Genomic DNA, 22,617 nt, shown 5'->3' on the forward strand with positions numbered 1-22,617 from the left:
GTTCCAGATATTGCATGGCCACTTGAGTATAATATACTAGCACTAATTTATGATCGATTGAGGGTGACTTCAAAAAATCGGATGAAAATTGACGAAATGCCAGCATTTTGAAAATTAGTTGTCGGGTGTCGGGTACATGAAGGTTAAGAGAATTAAGTTGCAAGTAAAATTAAGGGAAGTTCGGGGCGTGCTCAAGGAGAACAATGAGGGGGGATGGGGTTAGTTTGGGACGGTTTCGTAAGAACTTCCTGGAGCATAAAGTCATCGAATTTACATGCACAACTTGTGTGCCGAAATGATTGAATAAAAGCCATGCTAACACAGCCTCATGCAACTTTGTGCTGACAAGTGGTAAAGCCTGCGCACTTTAGAATCGGTACACTTTCAACCGGCTTCAGATCAAAAACGATTTGACCTAGAAAAAAATGTTGTGAGAAGCAAATGAAGCTTATTTATTGTATTTTTAGGAAAAATATGAAAAATGCAGTTTTCGTTTCTTTAAGATGAAATTTTGATCTCATTGTGAAATCCGTGCCATTTTTTTCTGCACAAACCAATGATCGTTGACACTTGTAAATTTCACAGTTTACGGGCTGGTATTCCCACATGAAATTCAACTATATTCATCAAATATATGCTCAGAACATGTAACAACATTAAACTCTTAACAAATATGATTCACAAGACCATAATAAACTTATAGCCTTATTGTCCATTCCCGCTATATTCAAAGCATAATTTTACCAAAAGTATTTTTTATGCAAAAATACTTTCTGTCATCTGTCTGATTATTTTTTGAATTATTAACAGGTTTCTCGCACAGTATTTGGAAAATAACAGTCATAAGGCAAACGCCTCCTTATAAACCTAAAATTAGATAGTTTTCATGGATGAAACACTGAAAACCATATAGATTATGGAACTATAGATGTAATTCTATGATCACAAATAAAAAACTTTTGGGTAGATTCAGATTTATTTAAAAAGTTCGTTAGATATTTCACACCATTAAAACACATCCAACGAATTTCGTCAGCAATCGTCCTTACGGCTTTCGAGCCACGATTATTCATATTGTTCTGTGTCAAAACATTGGTATACCACATTCTTGTATACCAATTCTATTCGTATAGTATCCTTCCCGTATGCGTATTTGCCGAACTAAAGTTTATGAGAAAGTAACTTTTTTACCTTAAATATCTATGAAAGCCTTCGATTTTCCATAAAACTCTTCAAAAGCTTACCATAGCTATATTGGCAATTTTGAAACACCCATGGAATATTTGACCTCCCTTAACCAACAATCATAATACCTTAAACGATTCTATACTGCGTAATTGATAGGTTTGACAATTTTATATTCCTACATAAATCTTGAATCTGCCAATGATTCGTTTTTGTTCAATTTGTGCAGAAAAAACTCACACTATTCACAAATTCAGATCAGTATTTCTGCTTTTATGATATTATCAACGCATTCCCAAATTCAGATCAATATTCCATCTAAAAAATATAAAAATAGCAAATTTTATATTTTTACTACAAACAGTCTTGTTAGAGATCACATTCATTTGAACCTTTTCGTCGATATTCGGCCTCCTTTGACTCGGACATTCGCCACACAAGCAATCAAACTACTGTACGACACAAAAATGTCAAACGAATGCACTTCACCACGATAGCGTCTTCGAGAGACGGTTCGGCTTTTGTTATTCCTGTCTTCTTCCATAATGAGAGCTGTGTTGGACAAATGTGTGTCGTATTCAATGCAACATGCAAGAATAAACTAATACTAACATTCATAATCGGAATTGGCTGCAAATCTATGCGAAAAGCTTGAATTAGACAAATGTCATCGATAATGATTTGACGCTTTTTTATGTTTATTGAACTTCGTTCCACCGCTCGTGTTGTGTGTAAGAGATAACGGTAGCGCACGAATGCAACAAAGCAAGCTGACACCCGACTGCGGCAACGAAATGAAGGTAGTGAAAAGTGTCGAATGTTTACAAGACTACAAACTACAACAAGACTTTTTTCCAAGTGAAACCGTTTTTGATCTGCAGCCGGTTGAAAGTGTACCGGTTCTAAAGTGCGCAGGCTTTAAATGTTTGTTTAAGAATCTCTAAGATACTGATAGCCTGATAGCACCTCATACCCTTTGAACTCCCCCCCCCCTTCAAAACGCCTACGTAACGCCTGAGTAACGCCTCTGAAATTCGCCAAAAATTATCTGAAACTGTCTGAAATTCCTCCGAAATTCCCCTAATACCCCCTCGAACCTCACGTACCGCACCTGAGACGCTCAGAAACCACCGAAAACGCTTTTGTAACGCCTGAATAACGCCTCTGAAACTCACCAAAAATCCGCTGAAGCTCTCTAAAATGCCTTCGAAATCCCCCTTAAACCACTCGGACCCAATGTAACGCACCTGAGACCCTAAAAAAACAAAACGCCCACGCAACGCCTGAATAACGCCTCTAAAACTCGCTAAAAATCCTCTGAATCCTCGGACCCCATGTAACGCACCTGAGACCCTCAAAAACCCCCGAAAACACCTACGTAACGCCTCTGAAACTCACCAAAAATCATCTGAAGCTGTCTGGAATGGCATCGAAATCCCTCTAATACCTCTTCGGACCACATGTAACGCACCTGAGACCCTTAGAAATCTCCGAAAACGCATTAGTAACGCCCGAGTAACGCCTCTGAAACTCGCCAAAAATGCTCTGAAGTTTTCTGAAATGCTCTCGAAACTTCCTTAAAACCCTATCGAAACCCAATGTAACGCAACTGAGACCCTTCGAAAATCCCCGAAAGGATTTTTTGGAGAAATCTCAAATAAACACCCAGACAAATTTCCAAAAGAATCCGTTTTGAAAATTCCGTACAAAACCAAAAAGAGTTTATAGAGCTATCCCTGGCAGAATATCTAAAGGAACGTCTGGTCTTGAGATACACCTTGAAGAACTTTTAGGAGTGTCTCTACATAATATTCTAAAGGTATTTCTGAAGATATTTCAAGTATTATATCCTTGAGTAATTTCTAAACGGATAACGGGGATTTCTGAAGGTATGCCTAGAAGATATACGAAGGAGTTCTTAAAAAAAAAAACCATTGGGGGATTCCCGTAAAAAAATTAAAATGAGCTCCTTGAGAAATTTCTGTAAGAATCCGCAATAGATCTAGAAACAGGTCGCAGTGACTTATATACCCAACAAGGAATAATAATAAATAAGAATCCGTTGAAGAATTCCATGATATACCTGATAATATAGATATTATACGAATCAAAATAAAATCTACTTTCGCGACTACTTTTACCCGCAGTCAGAGATACGCGCGAGATAGTCGCCTAAGAAAACAGACCTGTTTTCAAATTTTCCATCATAGCGCTCTTTGATAATTCTTGAAAAAAGGTTGCCACATGGCCGGGTGATATGATTGCTGCGACTGCACGTGGAATTTGAACTGCGATTAAATTTTGTCCATCATTGAAGGCCTTGGAAAGTAATCGCCATAATTGTGTTTTTCTTGAAACGCACAATAATTTCTGAAATAAATCTCTGAAAAAACATTTCTTAAAAGATTCTCCGGAAGATTTTGGAAAGGAGTCCCTGAAACAATGTCTGCGTAAATCGCTGAAAGAATACTTGGTAAAACTCCTCGAAGTATTCCTAGAACAGTCTCTTGGGGAAATCCCAAAGAAAATTCTTTGGGAAATTTCTGAAGGAATCCCTAGCGGAATATGTGGAATAGGCTGTCCCAAAAAAAAAAATCAATGTTCGGTGCTCAACCCTTGAATAAAAGATATGCATATATAAAGCATTTTTATTGACAGTTTCAGTTTTCTAAAAAATCATTTAGAGATTCCTCCAGGCCGACATTTAAAAAATGCATCTTTTCATGAAAATATTAAAAAAAAAAATTACTTTTCAACTTCTGATTTTTTTTCAATATTTTTCTCCAAACCTCTAGGCATTCTTAGGGGGAATCAGTTTTTGAAATATTGTATTCATATTGACGGCAAGACCGTTTTTGTGCTGATAAAAGGACTATTTTTGAGAATTTTTCATCAAAATTTGATAAAAAATACATGCACAGCCTGGCCAAAAAGATTAATATGGATCATATATTGTTTCACTCTGAGTAAGAAAAACCCCGGAAGGCAGCATTGGTTCCCCCAACCCTCACCTATTAAGTCAAATAGTCGGTTAGTATGATGTGAAACTGGTAGATAGTTTTAATTAAACCGTGCGTAGCATACTGTCGAGAGAAGAAATTCTGAAAACCTGGGGGAGCCCAGGCTAAGACTGACGAAGAAGAGCTTCAGAATTCATTAAAGCTCAGTAATGTATTGATTGACCTATTTGATCATACCTTTCAGTATGCAACAGAAAAACAAGGTGTCATTTTTTAAGAAATTGTTATTCATCTTCATCAGATCCACTCATCAATTGGAATTCAATCATCAAAATAGTATATCAAGTCAGGTACCTCAATCGCTTTAAACAGTTCCCGCAGCAGGTTCCAGATTGAGCGATTGCTGAGAAACGGTGTGTCCAGCAAGAGGAGCATCATGCACGGCTCCACGGTTGGCAGCAACATACCGAGCTTCCTTCTGGGCAACGACGGCCACGGCTGGTTGAGCAACGACGGTGGCAACTGGGGCGGCCACATGGGTTGCTTCAACGACTTCCGAATCAACAGAGTTGTAGGCCACGACCGAGGGAGCAGCATAGGCCACTGGAGCGACGTAACGTGGGACAACGTTCTGCTGGACGACGGTGGTGTGAGGAGCGGTGTAGGTCACAGGGGCGGCAGCGTAGGTGACTGGAGCAGCGGCATAGGAGGTCACTGGAACCGTGGAGATGTATCGAGGGGCCACGTTCTGCTGGACAACAGTGGTGTGGGGTGCGGAGTAGGCCAATGGAACAGAGTAGGACAGCAGATTTCCTTCAGCAACAACGGCCAGGGCCATCATGACTACAGCTGCGATGCACTGTTTGGGAAATAAAAAGAATTGAGTTAAGAATTTATTTGACTAAAAACAGTTTTGAAAAATGTTACCTTCATGATTGTTGATTTCTGAGGAGATTAGTCGCTGATTGTTACAGTTTGAAGCACTGATGAGTTCTGCTGGCTGAAAGTTAATTTACCCCTTTTATATTGAAAAATATCAAACAATGAGACAATGGTCTAGACCTTTTTCAGAACCAGGAAGACTAAACAAGTTGCATCTATTGAGTACAATCAACAGTTGACTTATTTATTTAACATGGATGGACATGGATTTCATCGTTTATGTATAGATGCATGGTAACCATATAACAATACCCAAATTCAGGAATAGCTTTAAAAGGTTTCATCTTACCAAACTTGATCTGTTCGCATTTATTGCAGCTCTGTCATACAATATCAATCACCTTATGATGTTGTGGCAAAAAGAGATCGAATACCACCAACTCGCAACACAGACTTGCGGGAGCACAAAATAGAGCAAGTGATAACTACTCCCTGCCCACCCGACGCACTCTTATTCGATTTTTTCCTTCCTTCAACCCCATCATGCGATCAATCATAAACCCGAATTTTATTTCGGGAACCAGTTCTTTGAACCTTTTCGGCAATTCTTCACCTTTTGATTGCATGGTAGTAATCAGAACAAACCAATTTATATAAAAACAAGGCAGGAATTGAAAAAGGATCAAAACACATCAGTTCTTCAAACTGTAACAACCTTCTCGCCGTTCAACAATTTCCAAAGGAAATCAACAATCATGAAGGTAACGTCTTTCAAAGGCTTGCTAAGTCGTGTATAACCTAACATAAATCTCATTGCATCTTCCAAATAGTGCATCGCAGCTGTAGTCATGATGGCCCTGGCCGTTGTTGCTGAAGGAAATCTCGTGCCCTACTCGGTCCCATTGGCTTACTCCGCTGCCCACACCACGGTTGTCCAGCAGAACGTGGCCCCTCGATACATTTCCACGGTTCCAGTGACTTCCTATGCCGCTGCTCCAGTCACCTACGCTGCTGCTCCAGTCACCTATGCGGCCGCCCCTGTGACCTACACCGCTCCTCACACCACTGTCGTCCAGTCGAACGTTGTCCCACGTTATGTAGCCCCAGTGGCCTACGCTGCTCCCTCGGTTGTGGCCTACAACTCTGTCGATTCGGAAGTCGTTGAAGCCACCCATGTGGCCGCTCCAGTAGCCACCGTTGTGGCCCAGCCAGCCGTCGCCGTCGTTGCCCAGAAGGAAGCCCGGTATGTCGCTGCCAACCGTGGAGCTGTGCATGATGCCCCCCTCGCTGGACACACCGTTTCGCAGCAATCCCTCAATCTGGAACCAGCTGCGGGAACCGTTTGAAGTGATTAAATCTTGGCTTTGAGTAACTTGCTTCGTATCCTAGTCTTGTACAAATTGAGTGTAAACGTGGTGAAATACTTGTGAATAAATTGTGCTATCTTGTTCCAAAGGATGTTTGTAGATTATTGAGTTAGAACACTCAGTGAATGGTTTCAACATGAAGGAACAGGTCGAAATTCAATCCGATTGTAAAAGTACCAACAAGAACTAAACTGCTATTTCAAGCTTGCAAAATCAACGCCTCCAATTGTCAAATTATTCAATGAAGGTACTCATTTTCATCAATTCCCCATCAAAGTAAATCAGACATTATCTCCCATCGAAATGCCACAACTTGCCTACCCAATAAATCAAATAAAATGTCTTAATCATCGGTGCCACACCGAGTGGAATCTTCATCAGATAACACGTTCATCTGGACAATGAATCGAGCGCATCTTCTAGTTTCGAGCAATCATCGTTGCACCCGGAGGGGATCCGACTTTTGACGGAGTGATGTTGTAGCAACCACAATTGAATGGAATTGAAATGATCTTCATTTTGAAGATCACAGTCGTTCCACCCACTTTCAATACGCATCGAATGCGCTTTTGGGATGGATCATACCAATCAAGCTGCTATAAGCAGTTCGTTTTGGTATTCAAATTGCACCTTCAAGGTAATGTCAGAAAACAGGGGGAACAGGTGGTTTTGAAGTATTAGAAGAGTTTCTAATCTAAAGAGAGGAGCTCGGCCAAATAAACTTAGGTAACGTATGGTACACGATGTAAAGTTACGAGATTCATCATCATCATCATCATCAAAACATGAATATGAGGTAGGCTCTTGCAGATTCTTGATTCGATCACACAGCGATCGCGCTGTATACGATGAGCGAAGTTTTTTTTTGGTGGTGTTGTAATTTTTACAGCAGCGCGCGTCCTGAAGAGTTCATTAAAAGGTGCAAAGCACAAACTGCCCTCCGTTCTGTGTCCTGATTGTAGGTCCTCGGACTGTTCGCGTACTCATGGCAACAGCTACCGCGTCAGTTGGCGGTGTGGCTGTAATTATAATTGATCTAAGCACTAAGTGACACCGTTGTAACTACCAATCACCGTACAGTGGGGTCCAGTTTCGGTCTTGGATTGCCATAAGTGATCAAGCATGATTCATTCAGAGGGCGCTGCTGCAGTTGAGAACTTTCCTGGTACCTATCAGGTGCAAACTTGATGTCTTACTCATGTGGAGAACGACTTTTTCACGGCGAAGAAATATTATTTAAATCACACCTATGGCACGGGTTGACTTCATTTCTTTACCAACTGGGAACGCCTTTGTCGCTTGGAACCGGGACCGGACGTTGGGTTGTTGATTGCGCAGAACCTGATCTCGATCGGGGGTGCTTGTTTTTTCTATGGGTTCCATATATAAACTCTGGTCGGTGGAACTGGGGCTGTCAATGAGTGATTGTCGGTGAGAAAGTGAAAATATCGTGTCGCCATGAAGGTATTGTGTCTGGTTAATTCGGAAGTGATACGAATCTTTAAGAAATTTTATTTGTAGATCATCTCGGCGATCCTTGTGTTGGTCATAGGATCCTCGCAAGCCTTATATCATCCTTTGTATCATGGCGGCTATAATCCGTTCGCGGCCTTAGCAGCTCTTGGACTGTACAATCCTTACATGTTCCCGACGCCACATGTTCCATATTCTGGAACTTATTCGTATCATGACGGACATAAGCCCACGGTAGTGCAGGCCAACAACGATGGATTCAAGTTTCCAAAGGCAGCCAAAATCGTTCATCCTGTATCATATGCAATCCATGACATACCCAAACCAACTGTTGTTCAAGCCAACGTCGTTCCAAGCGTTGTCCATACTGTGACCTCCGGAGCTTATCACGATGGAAGCAAACCAATTGTGGTTCAAGAAAACCATGGGGTATACTCTCATCCATACGCCCCGAAGATCCCGTACCACGGAACTTACTCATATCACGATGGAGATAAACCAACAGTTGTGCAAGCTAACAACGCTGCTTATGCCTACCCATATGCTGCCAAGAGTTTGTACTCCGGAACTTACGCTTTTCACGACGGCTACAAGCCCACAGTGGTGCAAGTGAATAACGATGGATACAAGCACCGCCCAGTTGTCCCTGTAGTCCACTCGCCCAACCCATGGGCAGTCCCCGGAGTTGCAGCTTATCATTACGGTTATCCCGGGCATCCATACCACTACAGCATTCCTCAGAAGACCGTGGTGCAGGCCAATCTTGGAGGACCGGATCCTTGGAGTTATGGAGCGTTCTACGGGACGGGAATCTACGGACATAAGTTTCACAATTACGGTCCTGCAGCTGTACCGGTGCTGAGAATAGAATAAATGGTTTCGAAAGAATGAGAAACCATCCAACTATATGCCAACCAGTTCATTGTGTAGGGTAAATTACTTGTGCCAAATAATCAACCAAATCATGGAACATCATTAGGACCTGTCCATAAACAACGTAGACTCTAAAGGGGGAGGGAGGGGTCTGGCGAAAGTCTACGGTCCATACAAATTAAAAAAAAATGTTTGGACCAATGTTTACGGTGGGGGAGGGAGGGATCTAAGATGACCAAAAATGAGTCTACGTAGTTTATGGACAGCGCCTTAGTACGTAAGCAACTGCATCCGAATCTCCAAAGCACAAGAACTGTAAAAAATTAATGTAATATTACCATTACATATATAGTGTTAACGATGCTAAAACTGTATTAATGTGATAGTCATCTGGCCACAATCATCAGTTCCAATTTAGAGGGACGTTATGGTGGTCTTTGCGTTTTCATCAATATCTAATGTTCCCAGGTTGCAGGATTAAAGTTTTACTTCTTAACTATGAGTTTTATAAGTAACAACTTTTGCATGTCAAAATGTCAAGATATCAGTTCAGGTCCAATGATAGTGACATGTAGTGCGCATCAGTAGAAGGGCGGTACAAGGGGTTTGAAGGACGTTTTAGGGTATTTCAGAAACATGTTCAGAAAGTTTTATGGGGTTTCAGGAACACTTTGAGGACCTTCCTAGAGGTTTAAGGGGCGTTTGATAACATTTCAGGGGCGTTTCAAGGGGTTTTCAGATGCGTTTCAGGAGGTTTCTGGAGCATATTAAAAGCATCCAAAGGGGGTTTGAAGGTTTTTCAAATTGACTATGATGATTTCAAGGGCGTTTTAATAGGATTTCGGAGATTTAAGTGGCATTTCGATGCATTTTAGGTCAGGCTCGTATCAGGGGGTTTCAAGAATAAATCAAAGAATATTTCTGGAGCAAATCAAAAGATATGAGATGGGGTCTCTGAAAATCATCTGAAACTTCCTGAAATGTCTTCATGACCCCCCTAAAACCCTTCGGATCCCATGTGATGCACCTGAGATGCTCCGAAACTCTCGAAAACTCGTCCGTAAGACTTCCTGACATTCCTCCTCCTTAAAACCCACTCGGACCCCATGTAACGCACGTTAGACCCACGGAAACATCCGAAAACGTACCTGTGACGCTTCCGAAACCCGTCGAAAATCCTCCTCAAATGATTTCCGCTATTAGTTACATATCCAACAATTATCAATGAACCCCTTGGACTACTCAGAATAGCAGAACTTCAGGTCTTCTAAACTCATAACAGTAGTCGAATCCATTTTACAAAGTAACGTTGCATAGTTAACTGTGGCGCGGTGACTACAGACTTGAAGACTAAGGGCTGATTTTTTCACCCTGACTTAAGGCGAAACTGGATGAATTTCCTTATTTTTTGGTTTTTGATTTTTTATTAAATAACGAAGCAATATTTTCAAAATCGGTAGATTTTTTTTTCCTGGTGGAAAATGTTTTTGTAGATACTATTTCTCGTCGTATATATACTCTAAGATATTTCCGTCGCCATAAGCCGAAGTGTTCCTGAATCCTTAAAATACTCAAGAATGGAACAAATATCATTTTCTTCTTTTGTCACAGTGCTCGTTCGTCAATGAGGGGGTGGAGCTGATAAATAATAAATGTATTTGATGAAAAAAAATCTCAAACAATTAAGCAAAACCGCTTAATTCATCGGGTTTGGTAAGAAATTTTCTGGAGGACTCTTCACCTTAAAATTTAAAAATTTATTGGTTTATTTATTTGTGCCCTTCCTCAAAATGTTGAATTCCGACCCAAAATTTCCAAGGGGGCCCCTCTTGACTTATGAGAAAATCTAAATTTGTGTCAGCCTTGATGAGAAAAGCAAGAACCTTATCAAAGCCATAATCGAATTTGGAAACTTTTTGATGGCTCATATTCCTATGTTATGTGTTATGTTAAACGTATAAGCAGAACTGAATAATATTAAACCTCTCAGTTGACTGCTTGACCACCTTCACTAGCACTGGATGCCGAACATTATCAAGACATTTCAGCATTTTTTTCTGCACACTTTAGCCATTACTTTATTATCATTGGTTATACTGCCGTTCTACGCATGATTATCCCATGTTATGTGGGATTCCCATATAACATGGGACAATTGGGCGTGGAACGGCAGTATAAGATTCATGTAAAATTTGACAAAAAAAAGTGCAAGCAAGTAAAATTCCCCATAATAAAACCCATTCAAATTTCAACCGTGTTACAGAGCGCGATGGCTCTGATGTGCGCAGTAATTTAAGTCGCAAAAGGGGATTTGTTTTTTAATCTTAACCACTTAACCTATTTTACAGCTCTTTTGTCCACTAAGCACTACGTGAGCGATTCCAATTGCCGGCTGCACTTACACTTGTGCAGCGCTTAAATGTATTCTATTATGTTTTTATTCCACTATATCGAACTGGTTTGCCTTTGTGCTGCTTTCCATTTTCTACCCTGTCCTTGGATGAGCACGAGGATGAAATGATGTATGGCTGTTGTTTCTTTTCCAGTCCGATTGGGCGTCGTCCATTATGGGTTGCCGTTCACCGATATCCAATTATCCGGGTCCGTTTGAGCTATGAGAGCTCAGAAGAGGGTCAAGTACCAGCCGCTCTCGGGGGGAAGAGCAACTGACGAAGTGCCGGGGCTGGGATCCAACCCATGACCATCAGCTTATGAAGCGAACGTGTAGCCACTGCGCCACGGGCCCCGGCAATCAAAAGGTGATTGAGGCTATTAAATTAAAATTTTCCCATACAACGTTGATCCATCCTACTGTATAATTACGCCTCAGGTAAATGGTGGGATTTGACAAGATTGCTTAAATTTTTATCAAGATTTTGTTCGTTTACGCATATGTATCGCTTGCATCGATTTTGTTTTGTTGTAATTTCAGCGGCTGCATCTAATCCTGATTCTGCAACACTGCCGGTAATCTTAGGTGTGGTCAGAGCTTGGGTCAAAGAATATTTTACTGCTACTCGTTTATCTGGTTATCGAACTTCCGGCGGGACACCTGGAACCGGTTCCAGAACACAACCGGTTCAGATATGGACTGAAACTATCTTACTGCTTACCGTTCATCTGGTTATCGAAAAAGCCGCTCTTTGATGTGTCGCATGAAAAGGTTTGGTTCACTTTTTTAGTTGGCCACTTCCGGCGGGAAACCTGAAACCGGTTCCGGTACACAACCGGTTCAGATATGGTCTGAAGCTGTTTTCCTGCTTATCGTTCATCTTGATACCGAAGATGTGTCGCATGCAAGGGTTTGGTTCGCTTTTTTAGTTAGCCACTTCCGGCGGGATACCTGGAATCGGTTCTAAAACGCTACTGGTTCAAATATAGTCTAACACTACTTCCCTGCTTACCGTTCATCAGGTTATCGCAAAAGCCACAGTTCGATGTGTCGCATGCCTGGGTTTGTTTATTTTTTTAATTGGCTACTGCCAGCGGGATACCTGGAACCGGTTCCGGGACACAACCGGCTTAGATATGGGCTGACTATTTCACTGCTTACCGTTCATTTGGTTATCGAAAAAGCCGCTCTTTCATGTGCCGCATGCATGGGTTTGGTTCACTTTTTTAGTTGGTCACTTCCGGCGGGACACTTGGAACCGGTAATGAAACACTACCGGTTCTAATATAATCTGAAAATACTTTCCTGCTTACCGTTCATCAGGTTATCGCAAAAGCCGCAATTCGATATGTCGCATGCCTGGGTTTGGTTTGGTTTTTTTTTTAAATTGGCTACTTCCAGCGGGACACCTGGAACCGGTTCCGGAACACAACCGGTTCTGATATGGTTTGAAACTATTCTCCTGCTTACCGTTCATCAGGTTTTCGGAAAAGCCGCTGTTTGATGTGTCGCATGCATGGGTTTGGATCACATTTTTAGTTGGCCACTTCCGGCGGGACACTGGGAACCGGTTCTGGCATACTACCGGTTCAAATATTATCTGAAACTACTTTCCTGCTCACCATTCAACTGGTTATCGAAAATGCCGCTATTTGATGAGTCGCATGCATGGGTTATGTTCACTTTTATATTTGGCCACTTCCGGCGGGACACCCGGAACCGGTTCCGAAACACTACCGGTTCAGATATAATCTGAGACTATTTTTCTACTTCCCGTTCATCAGATAATCGAAAATGCAGTGGTTTGATGGGTCGCATGCATGGGTTTGTTGCATTTGCATATCTGGCCCCTTCCTGGGGTACCGGTCCGGAACACCTAAATGGCCATAACTCTGGAACGGCTGGACCGATCTGAACCATATTCAATAGGAAACAATGGGAAAATATACCGCGTCGAATGAACCATCGGTCGTTGAAATCGGTTCATATTTACTATCTAAAAAAGAGGTGACCTTTTTGTACACATACACAGACACACATACATACACACACACATACATACACACAGACATCATCTCAACTCGTCGAGCTGAGTCGATTGGTATATAACACTTGACCCCTCCGGAGGCTCTATGAAGTTTTCGTTTTTGGAGTGAACATATAGCCTTTCGGTACACCTTGGTGTACGAGAAAGGCAAAAATGGTTTCTTCAAAAAAAGAAAATATTTCCACCACGAAAAAAATCAAAAGATACCTTGATTCATACTCTACATGTGAACGAAAATCGATTTTGAAAATATTGCATCATTATTTAATAAAAAATCAAGAACCGAAAAAAAATGAGGAAAAGCTTCCAGTGTCGACTTAAGCAGTGTGGTTTAATACACAGATAAAAATAATGAGATTTACACGTCATGTAAACATCAATTTAGTCATTTAAACTTAGTGTTATGATGGTTTACATGATATATCATGTAAATTTATATTATATGTCATGTAAACACTCAGAGTCATGCTGAATTACATGACATATAATGGAAGTTTACATGATATTGTGTGACTTTTACATGATATGTCATGTATACTTCTGTGATATCCCACGCTCCAATCATGTGCATCATATGTCACAGAATTTTACACCCTTTTTTCGATCTGTGCAGGTTTAACTATTTGGATGGATAAGCCTGGCTTACTGGTTAAGCCGAGGTGTAGAAATCGGTTCTTTTAGATATTATTTAATACTTTTGGGATATAAAAGGTCATCTTACCTGTCCTGAAGTTTATCATTGACATCTACAGCTGCACTGTGATTGTGGGATGTTCCAGATCAACCAAACTACAACGAGAAGCAGAACGTCTGATCTATAGTATACGTATAGTATAGTATACGAGTATACACTCGTAACAGTATCAGAAGGGTGTATCACAATACACAGCTAGTCGCGTTCGGTATTTTTTACCGAAATCTCAACTGTTGAGCGTTCGGTAATGGTTTTTTTACCGAAACTGTAAAAAAATTCCAAATTGCAATAAAAATGTCTAATAATTAGACCCGACGTAAACAAATTTGACATATACATTTCTATTCCATCTTACTGAATTTTACGTTGAACAATTTCTTGCATGGAATGTTGAACGCAAGCTGTAAATTTGCAAACGGATGCAAGAATGTGTGCGATATGACGGGGTCTTTTTGTTACAGGTGATATAATGTGACATTTTTTTTTCACTGTGTATCTTTTATGTGTGAAACTCCAACGAAGTATTGTCGTCGCGGTTGAAACCCGAAGTTTCCCCACACCCGACAGTCGAATTTTCTCAAAATCCATACGTGAAGCCTAACGTTGGACGTAGTGCGCTGGACAGCGGACCCGGCCCTCTATCCAACGCACTGTGCCCGACGTACCTCCGACACACGGTTTAGGAGAAAAATCGATTTTCGCGCGTCAAAAATTCCGATTTTCAACTGCACGAACAATATGGTACAAGTTACTTATTTCCCCAATTTTTTTTCCAGTTCACTAAAACCTCTTTTTATGCACGATATTTTTATGAATTTTTAATTTATGCACCTTTTTTATGCCCTGCATAAAAAGAGGGAAAGCTACTCAGAACCAATATTGTGCATAAGAATATTTAATAATGACGGGAACTATTGTAATGGTGACCAAGGGGTGTTTACAGAGGAGAGCAAAGGAAGGTTACAGGTTCTTTTTTGGGTATTTCCGAAGATCTCATGTGTGTTACATGGCGTGCGAGTGGGTCTTAACGCTTTTTACGGCCTCATCAGCATCGGCAGCCATGTTGGATATGAGCCTCAAAATTTGAAAGTGATAATTCTCTGCCACCAAAGCGAATATTCGTATGAAAAAGTATCATCCTATATGCTCACTCACAGTGATTGCGATGATACTTTTTCTGCTGCGTTGCTGCAGAATTGACAGTTTTTGTCACTTCAAAAATGCGAGGCACACAATTATTGAAAAGCAAAAATTCAATATTTCGTTTGAAAACTTAGTGATGCAGTGAGACGCCTTAAGGGGGTTTCGGAGTCTTTTCAGGAAGTCTAAGAGCATTTAAGGCTAGTTTCAGAGGCGTTACGGAGGCGTTTTTAGGGGTTTTGGTTTGGAAGAATTTTTTAAGGCATTTCAGAATATTTCAGACCATATTCGGCGAGATTCAGAGACGTTACGAAGGAGTTTTCATGGTGTTCGGAGCTTTTCAGGTGCGTTATATGGGTTCCGAGGGGGTTTAAGGGGGATTTTGGAGGCATTTCAAGACGTTTCAGAGCATTTTCGGTGGGATGCGGAGGCGTTACTTAAGCTTTACGAGGAGTTTTCGTGGGGCTCGGAGCCTCTCAAGTGCGTTACTGGGGTCCAAGGGGGTTGAGGGGGATTTTGATGGCATTTCAGGACGTTTCAGAGCATTTTCTGCGAAATTAGGAGGCTCCTGAGATCCCTTGAATTGTCCCTAAAGCCCCTACGAATGCCCTTGAAACCCATTTAATACGATTTAAATACTCCAGAATTCCCCGTAATTTCATGAAAACACCAAAAAATCTTGACAGAACACCCTTAATAGGCTCCTCAAATCCCCAGAAACAACTCCTTAAAACGCCTCTGAAGCCCCTTGGAACCGCCTTTTTGGGCTCTCTGGGAACTTTCTGGAAACCCCCGTAGCCCCACCTCAACTGCCCAGGAGCAAGACCTGTTCCCGCGAAATAGATTCTCTAATTATAGCCCAAACTTAATTTATGCATAAATTTTCCTCTTTTTATGCCTTTTTTAATTTATGCACATTTTTAATTTATGCAGCCCCAGCCATGTGCATAAAAAGTGGTTCCAGTGTATAACAAACATAACGCTTGAGATTTTGGTAAAATATTACCGAAGTCGGTGATTTTTGTTTAAGTGTGTAGATCAAAAAATTTGTTGCAGTTATGGATATACCCGACACGGAATGTGTATAAGAATAATCAGAAAAGTGGCTCCAGAGGCATCAGAACAACGTAACAGTGGTCATATCTGCTATACTGATTAACGTTTCATATTAAACAAAATTCCTTTCGAGATATTTAGACAGCCAAACTGGGAGTTTAGTCGTTGAAATCTACAGCCGTTACAACACTAATTTTCGCGATGATCTATAACATCACATATCCAACTCACATATCGAAAAAAAAATGTGTGAAATTCTGTGACATACGATGTACATAATTGGAGCGTGGAACTACCAACACTGAATGAGGTTAAAAAAGTCCTTAAGGTGAATATGTAACGAAGCCATACTTTGAATTTTCAAAAGCACAAATCTGAAGAACCGATGGTTGGTTTGCGCTGAAAAGTTGATCAATTGGTCATAACCAGCGGGTCACCAATCGATAAATTTTTCAGCGCAATCCGTCTTTTGGTTCCTCAGATTTGTGCTCTTGAAAATTTGAGGTGTGGCTTCGTTATATATTCACCTTAAGGAGCTGAAAAACAGCAAGGCTGCTGGGAAGGACGAGATCCCAGTCGAACTTCTTAAGCACGGAAGCGAGCAGCTACATCAATTAATCCACCAGATTATTATAAAGATTTGGGAGGATGAAGAATAGCCCACCAGCTGGTTGGCCAATCTACAAGAAAGGGCATAGAGTGAAGTGTACCAGTTACAGAGGGATTACCCTTTTAAATTCGGCGTATAAGATACTGTCGCGTGTCCTGTGCAACAGACTGCAACCTCTTGAGGAGTCCTTCGTCGGCGAATACCAGGCTGGTTTTCGTGAGGGTTTACCCTGTGGATGACCCTAGATAAATTTCGGGAATATTACTTGCAGACTTACCACCATCTGTTCATTGATTTTAAAGCAGTGTACGATTCAGTGAAAAGGTATGAGCTTTAGCAGATAATGTCAGAACATGGTTTTCCGACGAAACTAATTAGGCTGATACGCGCAACGGTGGATGGATCAAAATCAAGTATTCGGATCGCGGACGAAGTGTCTACGTCGTTTGTGACTTTGGATGGATTGAAGCAGCGGGATGCTCTTTCGAATTTATTGTTCAACATTGAACTCGAAGGAGCAATTAGGAAATCAGGCGCGCAGAAGAATGGCTCTATCATCACACGGTCGCACATGCTCCTCGGTTTTTGCGGACGACATTGATCTCATCGGCATCGATCGTAGGGCAGTGGAGGAAGCTTATGCTCCTCTGAAGAGAGAGAGACAGCGAGGATAGGCTTGACGAATAACTCTACCAAGACGAGGTACATGATAGCAGGTAGAGACAGAAGCAGGCCTAGTGGTGTTAGTGCTGTGATTGATGGAGATTTGTTTGAAGTTGTTGAAGAATTTGTTTATCTTGGAACACTTGTGACATGTGACAATGACGTTTCCCGTGAAGTGAAAAGGCGTATTGCAGCTGCGAATAGGGCCTTTTTTACGGATTGCGTAGCCAGCTTAGGTCCCATAACTTGTAAACGCAAACAAAAATCGCTCTGTATAAGACGCTGATTCTTCCGGTTGCCCTCTACGGTCACGAAGCGTGGACGTTAAAGGAAATAGACCGAATAGCTTTTGGAGTTTTCGAACGCAAAGTGCTGCGGACTATTCTCGGTGGGAAACAAGAAAATGGAGTGTGGCGCAGACGCATGCATCACGAGTTGTACCAAGTGTACGAAGATGCGAATATTGTGAAACGTATAAAGTACGGCAGACTTCAGTGCGAATGTCGGAAGAAAGAGTAGCGAAAACAATATTCAGTTGGGAACACGGTAAAGGTAAGCGACTACGTTGGCGGCCGCGAACTCGCTGGCTACACGCGGTTGAAGAAGATCTACGATCCCTACACGTTCGGGGAAACTGGAGGAACATCGCCCAAGACCGACGAAGATGGTACTCTATTATACGCTCGGCGTTGGAGTTAAGTTACTTTGTAGCCAACAAGGTATCAAGGTAGTAAATTGGAGCGTGGGATATCACAGAAGTTTACGTGGTGTATCATGTAAAAATCATGGAATTCCTTGCAAACTTCCATTATATGTCATGTAGTTCAGCATGACTCTGAATGTTTACATGACATTTCACACAAATTTTCATAATATATCATGTACCCCATCATAACAGTAAGTTTATATGACTAAAATGAAGTTTATATGACGTGTAAATATCATTATTTTTATCTGAGTATTGTTTTAAATTGAAGTTGCATGAATTATGTCAAACTTCTTTTGGGTTATTCCAATCAAATAAACTATTCCGAATAGCAGAACTTCCCCACATAGATAGAAATTCTGAAAACTACGCGTGACGTAAATATTCGAACGTTTAAATTTCCATTTCATTTCATTCAATTTTGCATAAAACAATTTCTTGCACGTAAAGTTGTAAGCAAGCTCCATACTGTAGATCACCTGTAATTTTAAATTTCGATGGAGAATTGTGTTGAAAGCGATGGAGGTAATTTTGTTGCATCGAACTCGATGTAACAATTTTTAACTGTGCAGTAAACACACGATCGCATATGATGTTGCATAGGATGCAAATGTGGAGGTGATATACGCACACTTTACACTCGATTAAATGGAAAAATGTACGCATATGGCCTCCACTTTAGCATTCTATTCAACATCATATAGGACTTTGTGTTAGCTGGGTCAGTAGTAATACACCACTTTAAAGAGTAACGCTGCATAATTAGTAATCTCCTATAATTATACACACAGATAAAAATAATGAGATTTACACGTCATGTAAACTTCAGTTAAGTCATGTCAACTTAGTGTTATGATGGTTTACATGATATAACATGTAAATTTATGTTCATGTAAACACACAGAGTCATGCTGAATTATATGACATTTACATGATATGTCATCTAAACTTCACAGTTCATAATTGTTACATCGAGTTCGCTGTAACAAAATGACCTCCATCGCTTTCAACACAATTCTCCATCGGATTGAAAATTACAGGTTGTCTGCAGTATGAAGGTTGCTTACAACTTTGCGTACAAGACATTCTTCTATGTAAAATCGAATGGAAAGAAATGGAAACTTAAGTGTTCTAATATTTACGTCACGTGTAGTTTTCATATTTTCTTTCTGTGTTCTGTGATATCCCACGCTCCAATTATGTGCATCATATGTCACAGAATTTTACACCCTTTTTTCGATCTGTGTACATTTAAAACGTTCAGGGTAATCTAATCTAACTATAATATATGGCCCCGTTGGAATTGTAAGGACCACTCTAACATTCTTTTGGGATATTTCAGACCAACTATTCAGAAAAACTCCAAACTGTCCAGAAGTTTGGTCCTTACACTTGACTATCACGCCGAGGACCTGGGATCGAATCCCACTCCCGACAAACTCGCAAACTGTGAGTTCTTCCTTCGGAAGGGAAGTAAAGCGTGGGTCCCGAGATGAACTAGCCTAGGGCTAAAAATCTCGTTAATACAGATAAAAAAAAAGTTTGGTCCTTGATATCTACAGCTCATACAGTAGTTTCGCGCTATAAACTGTAACGTAACATATTGAAATATAATCAATTTTTTTCTTGAAATTTACCAAACTTTACCAAAGTTCTTTTGAGTTAGTCCAGACCACTTAAACTTCTCCGAAAATCAGTTCGTCTGATTTACACATGTGGTGGTATCTTTTACTTTCGAATTCTACAAAACCAACCATGCTCACTTAATCTTTTTATAGAATAAGAGGCGTTGTATAGTATGGGCTATTCTGTGTCATGCATCCCTCTTGTGGAATCACTTGGATTAGGATTGCACCCAGATTAGCAAGCATACATATAAGTAAATACAAAAAAAACACAGACCACGCGCAAACAACCGCGGAAATTCTTGCTAACCCTAGATTCTACGGTGAGTATCACCCACAGTATAAGCCATTAGAATTAGATCACTTTGCCGGTCCCCACTGTAGGGATTGAGAGGGATACAGAGAAAGCGAGAAACAGGGCATATAGCTTTAGCAGCGGTGATGCGCCATCTGAAAAACAAAGCAAACGATCATGATGAAATGAAACGTCAGTCTTGTAAAGTATTTTGCACGAGTAAGTTGGATTACTCGTCGGGTGCATCCCTGGTGATAAGATCCGACCGATTGAACTGGATCGGAATTGCCATGGTGTCCTTCCGGACACGACAATGGCACAGCCGGTAGGTAAGCTCCCAAAGAAAGGTTTTAGTAAGAGTATTTTTTGTGTTGTCGATGTGCAGAAGCAGCTGGGGCAGATAAACCAGTGTGGATTTCGGTTTTGTTTACTGGAAGAGCAAGCGAAGTGCGGCCGTTGCGGGGTTGTTTTTTTATGGAACAAGGAGCAGTCCCATTGCCGGGGCCCGTGGCGTAGTTGGTCACACGTTCGCTTCATATGCGGATGGTCATGGGTTTGATTCCCAGCCCCGGCACTTGCAATTTTTCGTCAGTTGCTTTTCCCCAGAGAGCAACTGACACTGACCCTCTTCAGAGCCCCATGGCTCAAACGAACCCGGATACCTGGACATCGGCGAACTGCTACTCATAATGGACCCCCAATCGGACTAGAAAGGAACAACGGCCATCCATCATCATCCTTGTGCTCATCATTCTACTAGGTACAGTGCCGGATTTACAAATGTGGGGGCCCGGGGCCACAGTGTTGTGGGGGCCCCCAACATATTTTTTTTTCATTGTAGAAAATTCCAGAAAATTGGAAAAATTCTTCGTTATCGGAGAAAATTATCTAGCTTAATTAGAGTAACTAGAAAAAAGGCAATCTAAGCATAACAGAGATCCAGATATGAAAATTTAGTCTGAAGACGTTAGTAAAACAAATTTTATCAAGTAAATATCGCTTTATCCGAGAGTGTTCATAGCATTAGATTCCATTGATCAAGTCGATTCATGAGAAAGTCCTTTAAGAAATTTATAAATAGATTTTATAGGAGACATTTTCGATAAATTTCAAAAAAAAATTATAGCACTATCTTTAGGGCCGTAATTGCATAAGCTCTAAATAGAATTTCTTGCGGAATCATTGATGAAATCTATAGAGTTGCTAATCAATTACCAGGTTTCTTTTTTTGTGGAACTTAAGCATAAGCAATTCTAACGCGACTTCGAGATGAGTTTTTGGGGAACGCGCAAAATAATTGTTAAGAACTCTTTGTGAAACTTCAAGAGGCAAAAAATCCATAGTGGTATTTTAAGCGGAAATTCTACTAAAAGCTGCTGAAGAAATTTCACCCGAAATCCAAAATGAGTTCCTGGTGGAATTTCTGTTTTATTTTGAATAAAATTATAAGTAAAATTTCGTAATAATCTTTGGCGGACGAAAACTTTAATTTTTTCAGGATCTTTCAAGAATTTCTCCCCAAATATCTACTGCAATTTTCATAAGGAACCTATGGACTTGTTAAGAGTTCGCCTTAAATTACACATTCAAGCCAAGAAGAAAAATTCGTCATGAATTTAATCATATTAAAGAAAATCGGACCAGATCTTTGCAAAAAAAAAAATCCGCCAAAAATTCTTGCTAGTACTAATTCTAGGAATCGATTTGAATAATTTATAAGTTTGGTAAGCGGAATCAAACTCTAAAACTCTGAAAATGTGTCTTTATTCTGATAGAAATACTTGTAAATATTCAAAGAACTATGTAGGAAATGTTTAAAAGCAATATTGCAGACTACATCCCAAATTGGACTATCACACTTTTTTTTGGTACGCCTGAAAAGTGTGACAGAAGTGCACATTTGGCTCGGATCGTCTCGACGTCTTCGGTGCACTTATTCCTCCATTTACAAGGAATAAGTGCACCGAAGTCCTCAATCCGACGTGGCCCTGCGCTGCAATCACACTTTGAAGATGTGTGCACACTATTGTGTCAGTCCAATTTGGGGTGCAGCCAGCAATACCAATAATTTTCGACAGAAAATTACACGAATTTTCAGCAGAAACTTTTCGACTGTCTATTCCATAGAGCTCAAGATTTCATCTAGAATTCAGATGATCATTCCGAACCATAAACATCTTAAAAACTTTCAGAAGAAGTTTGAAATTTTATAAGAAGGCAGATATCTGCTTCTTTCTTATTTGAAGCACAATATTTCATACACATATCTTGAGAGTAGAAGTGCTTGTGATAAAAATAAAATCATGATGTTTCTAGCACTTTTTTTTCGCTTCCCATTTGAAGTTAGATTTTGTGGGGGCCCTTAAAATGTGGGGGCCCGGGGCCATGGCCCCCCTGGCCCCCCCTTAAATCCGGCCCTGACTAGGTATAAAGTAGAAAAAGTGAAAGCAGCAGAAAGGCAACCAGTTCGATAAAGTAGAATAGAATCTAGGCGCTGTACAAAAATGTAAGTGCAGCTGTCAATTGAAATTGCTCACGTAATGCCCCAGTGGACAATAGAGCTGTACATTAGGTTAAGTGATTAAGAATAAAAAAAAAAAGAGGTTTTAGAATATTATTAAATACCCAGTCTCGTTGGCTTTTGGACCT

The 22,617-nt window shown here is 40.6% G+C and overlaps 3 protein-coding genes across 3 annotated transcripts; 2 read left to right on the forward strand and 1 right to left on the reverse strand.

Moving 5' to 3' along the window:
- Window positions 1-4,411: 4,411 nt before the first annotated feature.
- On the reverse strand, window positions 4,412-5,230 carry LOC115265528 (adult cuticle protein 1-like). Its single transcript, XM_029871071.2, has 2 exons — window positions 5,073-5,230; window positions 4,412-5,004 (listed from the first exon to the last, which is right to left on the reverse strand). The coding sequence occupies exons 1-2, from the start codon at window positions 5,076-5,078 to the stop codon at window positions 4,510-4,512; spliced, it is 501 nt and encodes a 166-aa protein (XP_029726931.1). The 5' UTR covers window positions 5,079-5,230; the 3' UTR covers window positions 4,412-4,509.
- A 141-nt stretch (window positions 5,231-5,371) lies between these two features.
- On the forward strand, window positions 5,372-6,611 carry LOC115265526 (adult cuticle protein 1-like). The gene is made up of 2 exons (XM_029871068.2): window positions 5,372-5,788; window positions 5,858-6,611. Exons 1-2 carry the CDS (start codon window positions 5,783-5,785, stop codon window positions 6,371-6,373), a joined length of 522 nt encoding a protein of 173 aa, XP_029726928.1. The 5' UTR covers window positions 5,372-5,782; the 3' UTR covers window positions 6,374-6,611.
- A 1,067-nt stretch (window positions 6,612-7,678) lies between these two features.
- Window positions 7,679-9,236, forward strand: LOC115259294 (uncharacterized). The gene is made up of 2 exons (XM_062849545.1): window positions 7,679-7,858; window positions 7,916-9,236. Exons 1-2 carry the CDS (start codon window positions 7,853-7,855, stop codon window positions 8,738-8,740), a joined length of 831 nt encoding a protein of 276 aa, XP_062705529.1. The 5' UTR covers window positions 7,679-7,852; the 3' UTR covers window positions 8,741-9,236.
- Window positions 9,237-22,617: the final 13,381 nt, after the last annotated feature.

This window comes from Aedes albopictus, chromosome 2 (assembly GCF_035046485.1).
Source record: "Aedes albopictus strain Foshan chromosome 2, AalbF5, whole genome shotgun sequence".
Taxonomy (NCBI): Eukaryota; Metazoa; Arthropoda; class Insecta; order Diptera; family Culicidae; genus Aedes; species Aedes albopictus.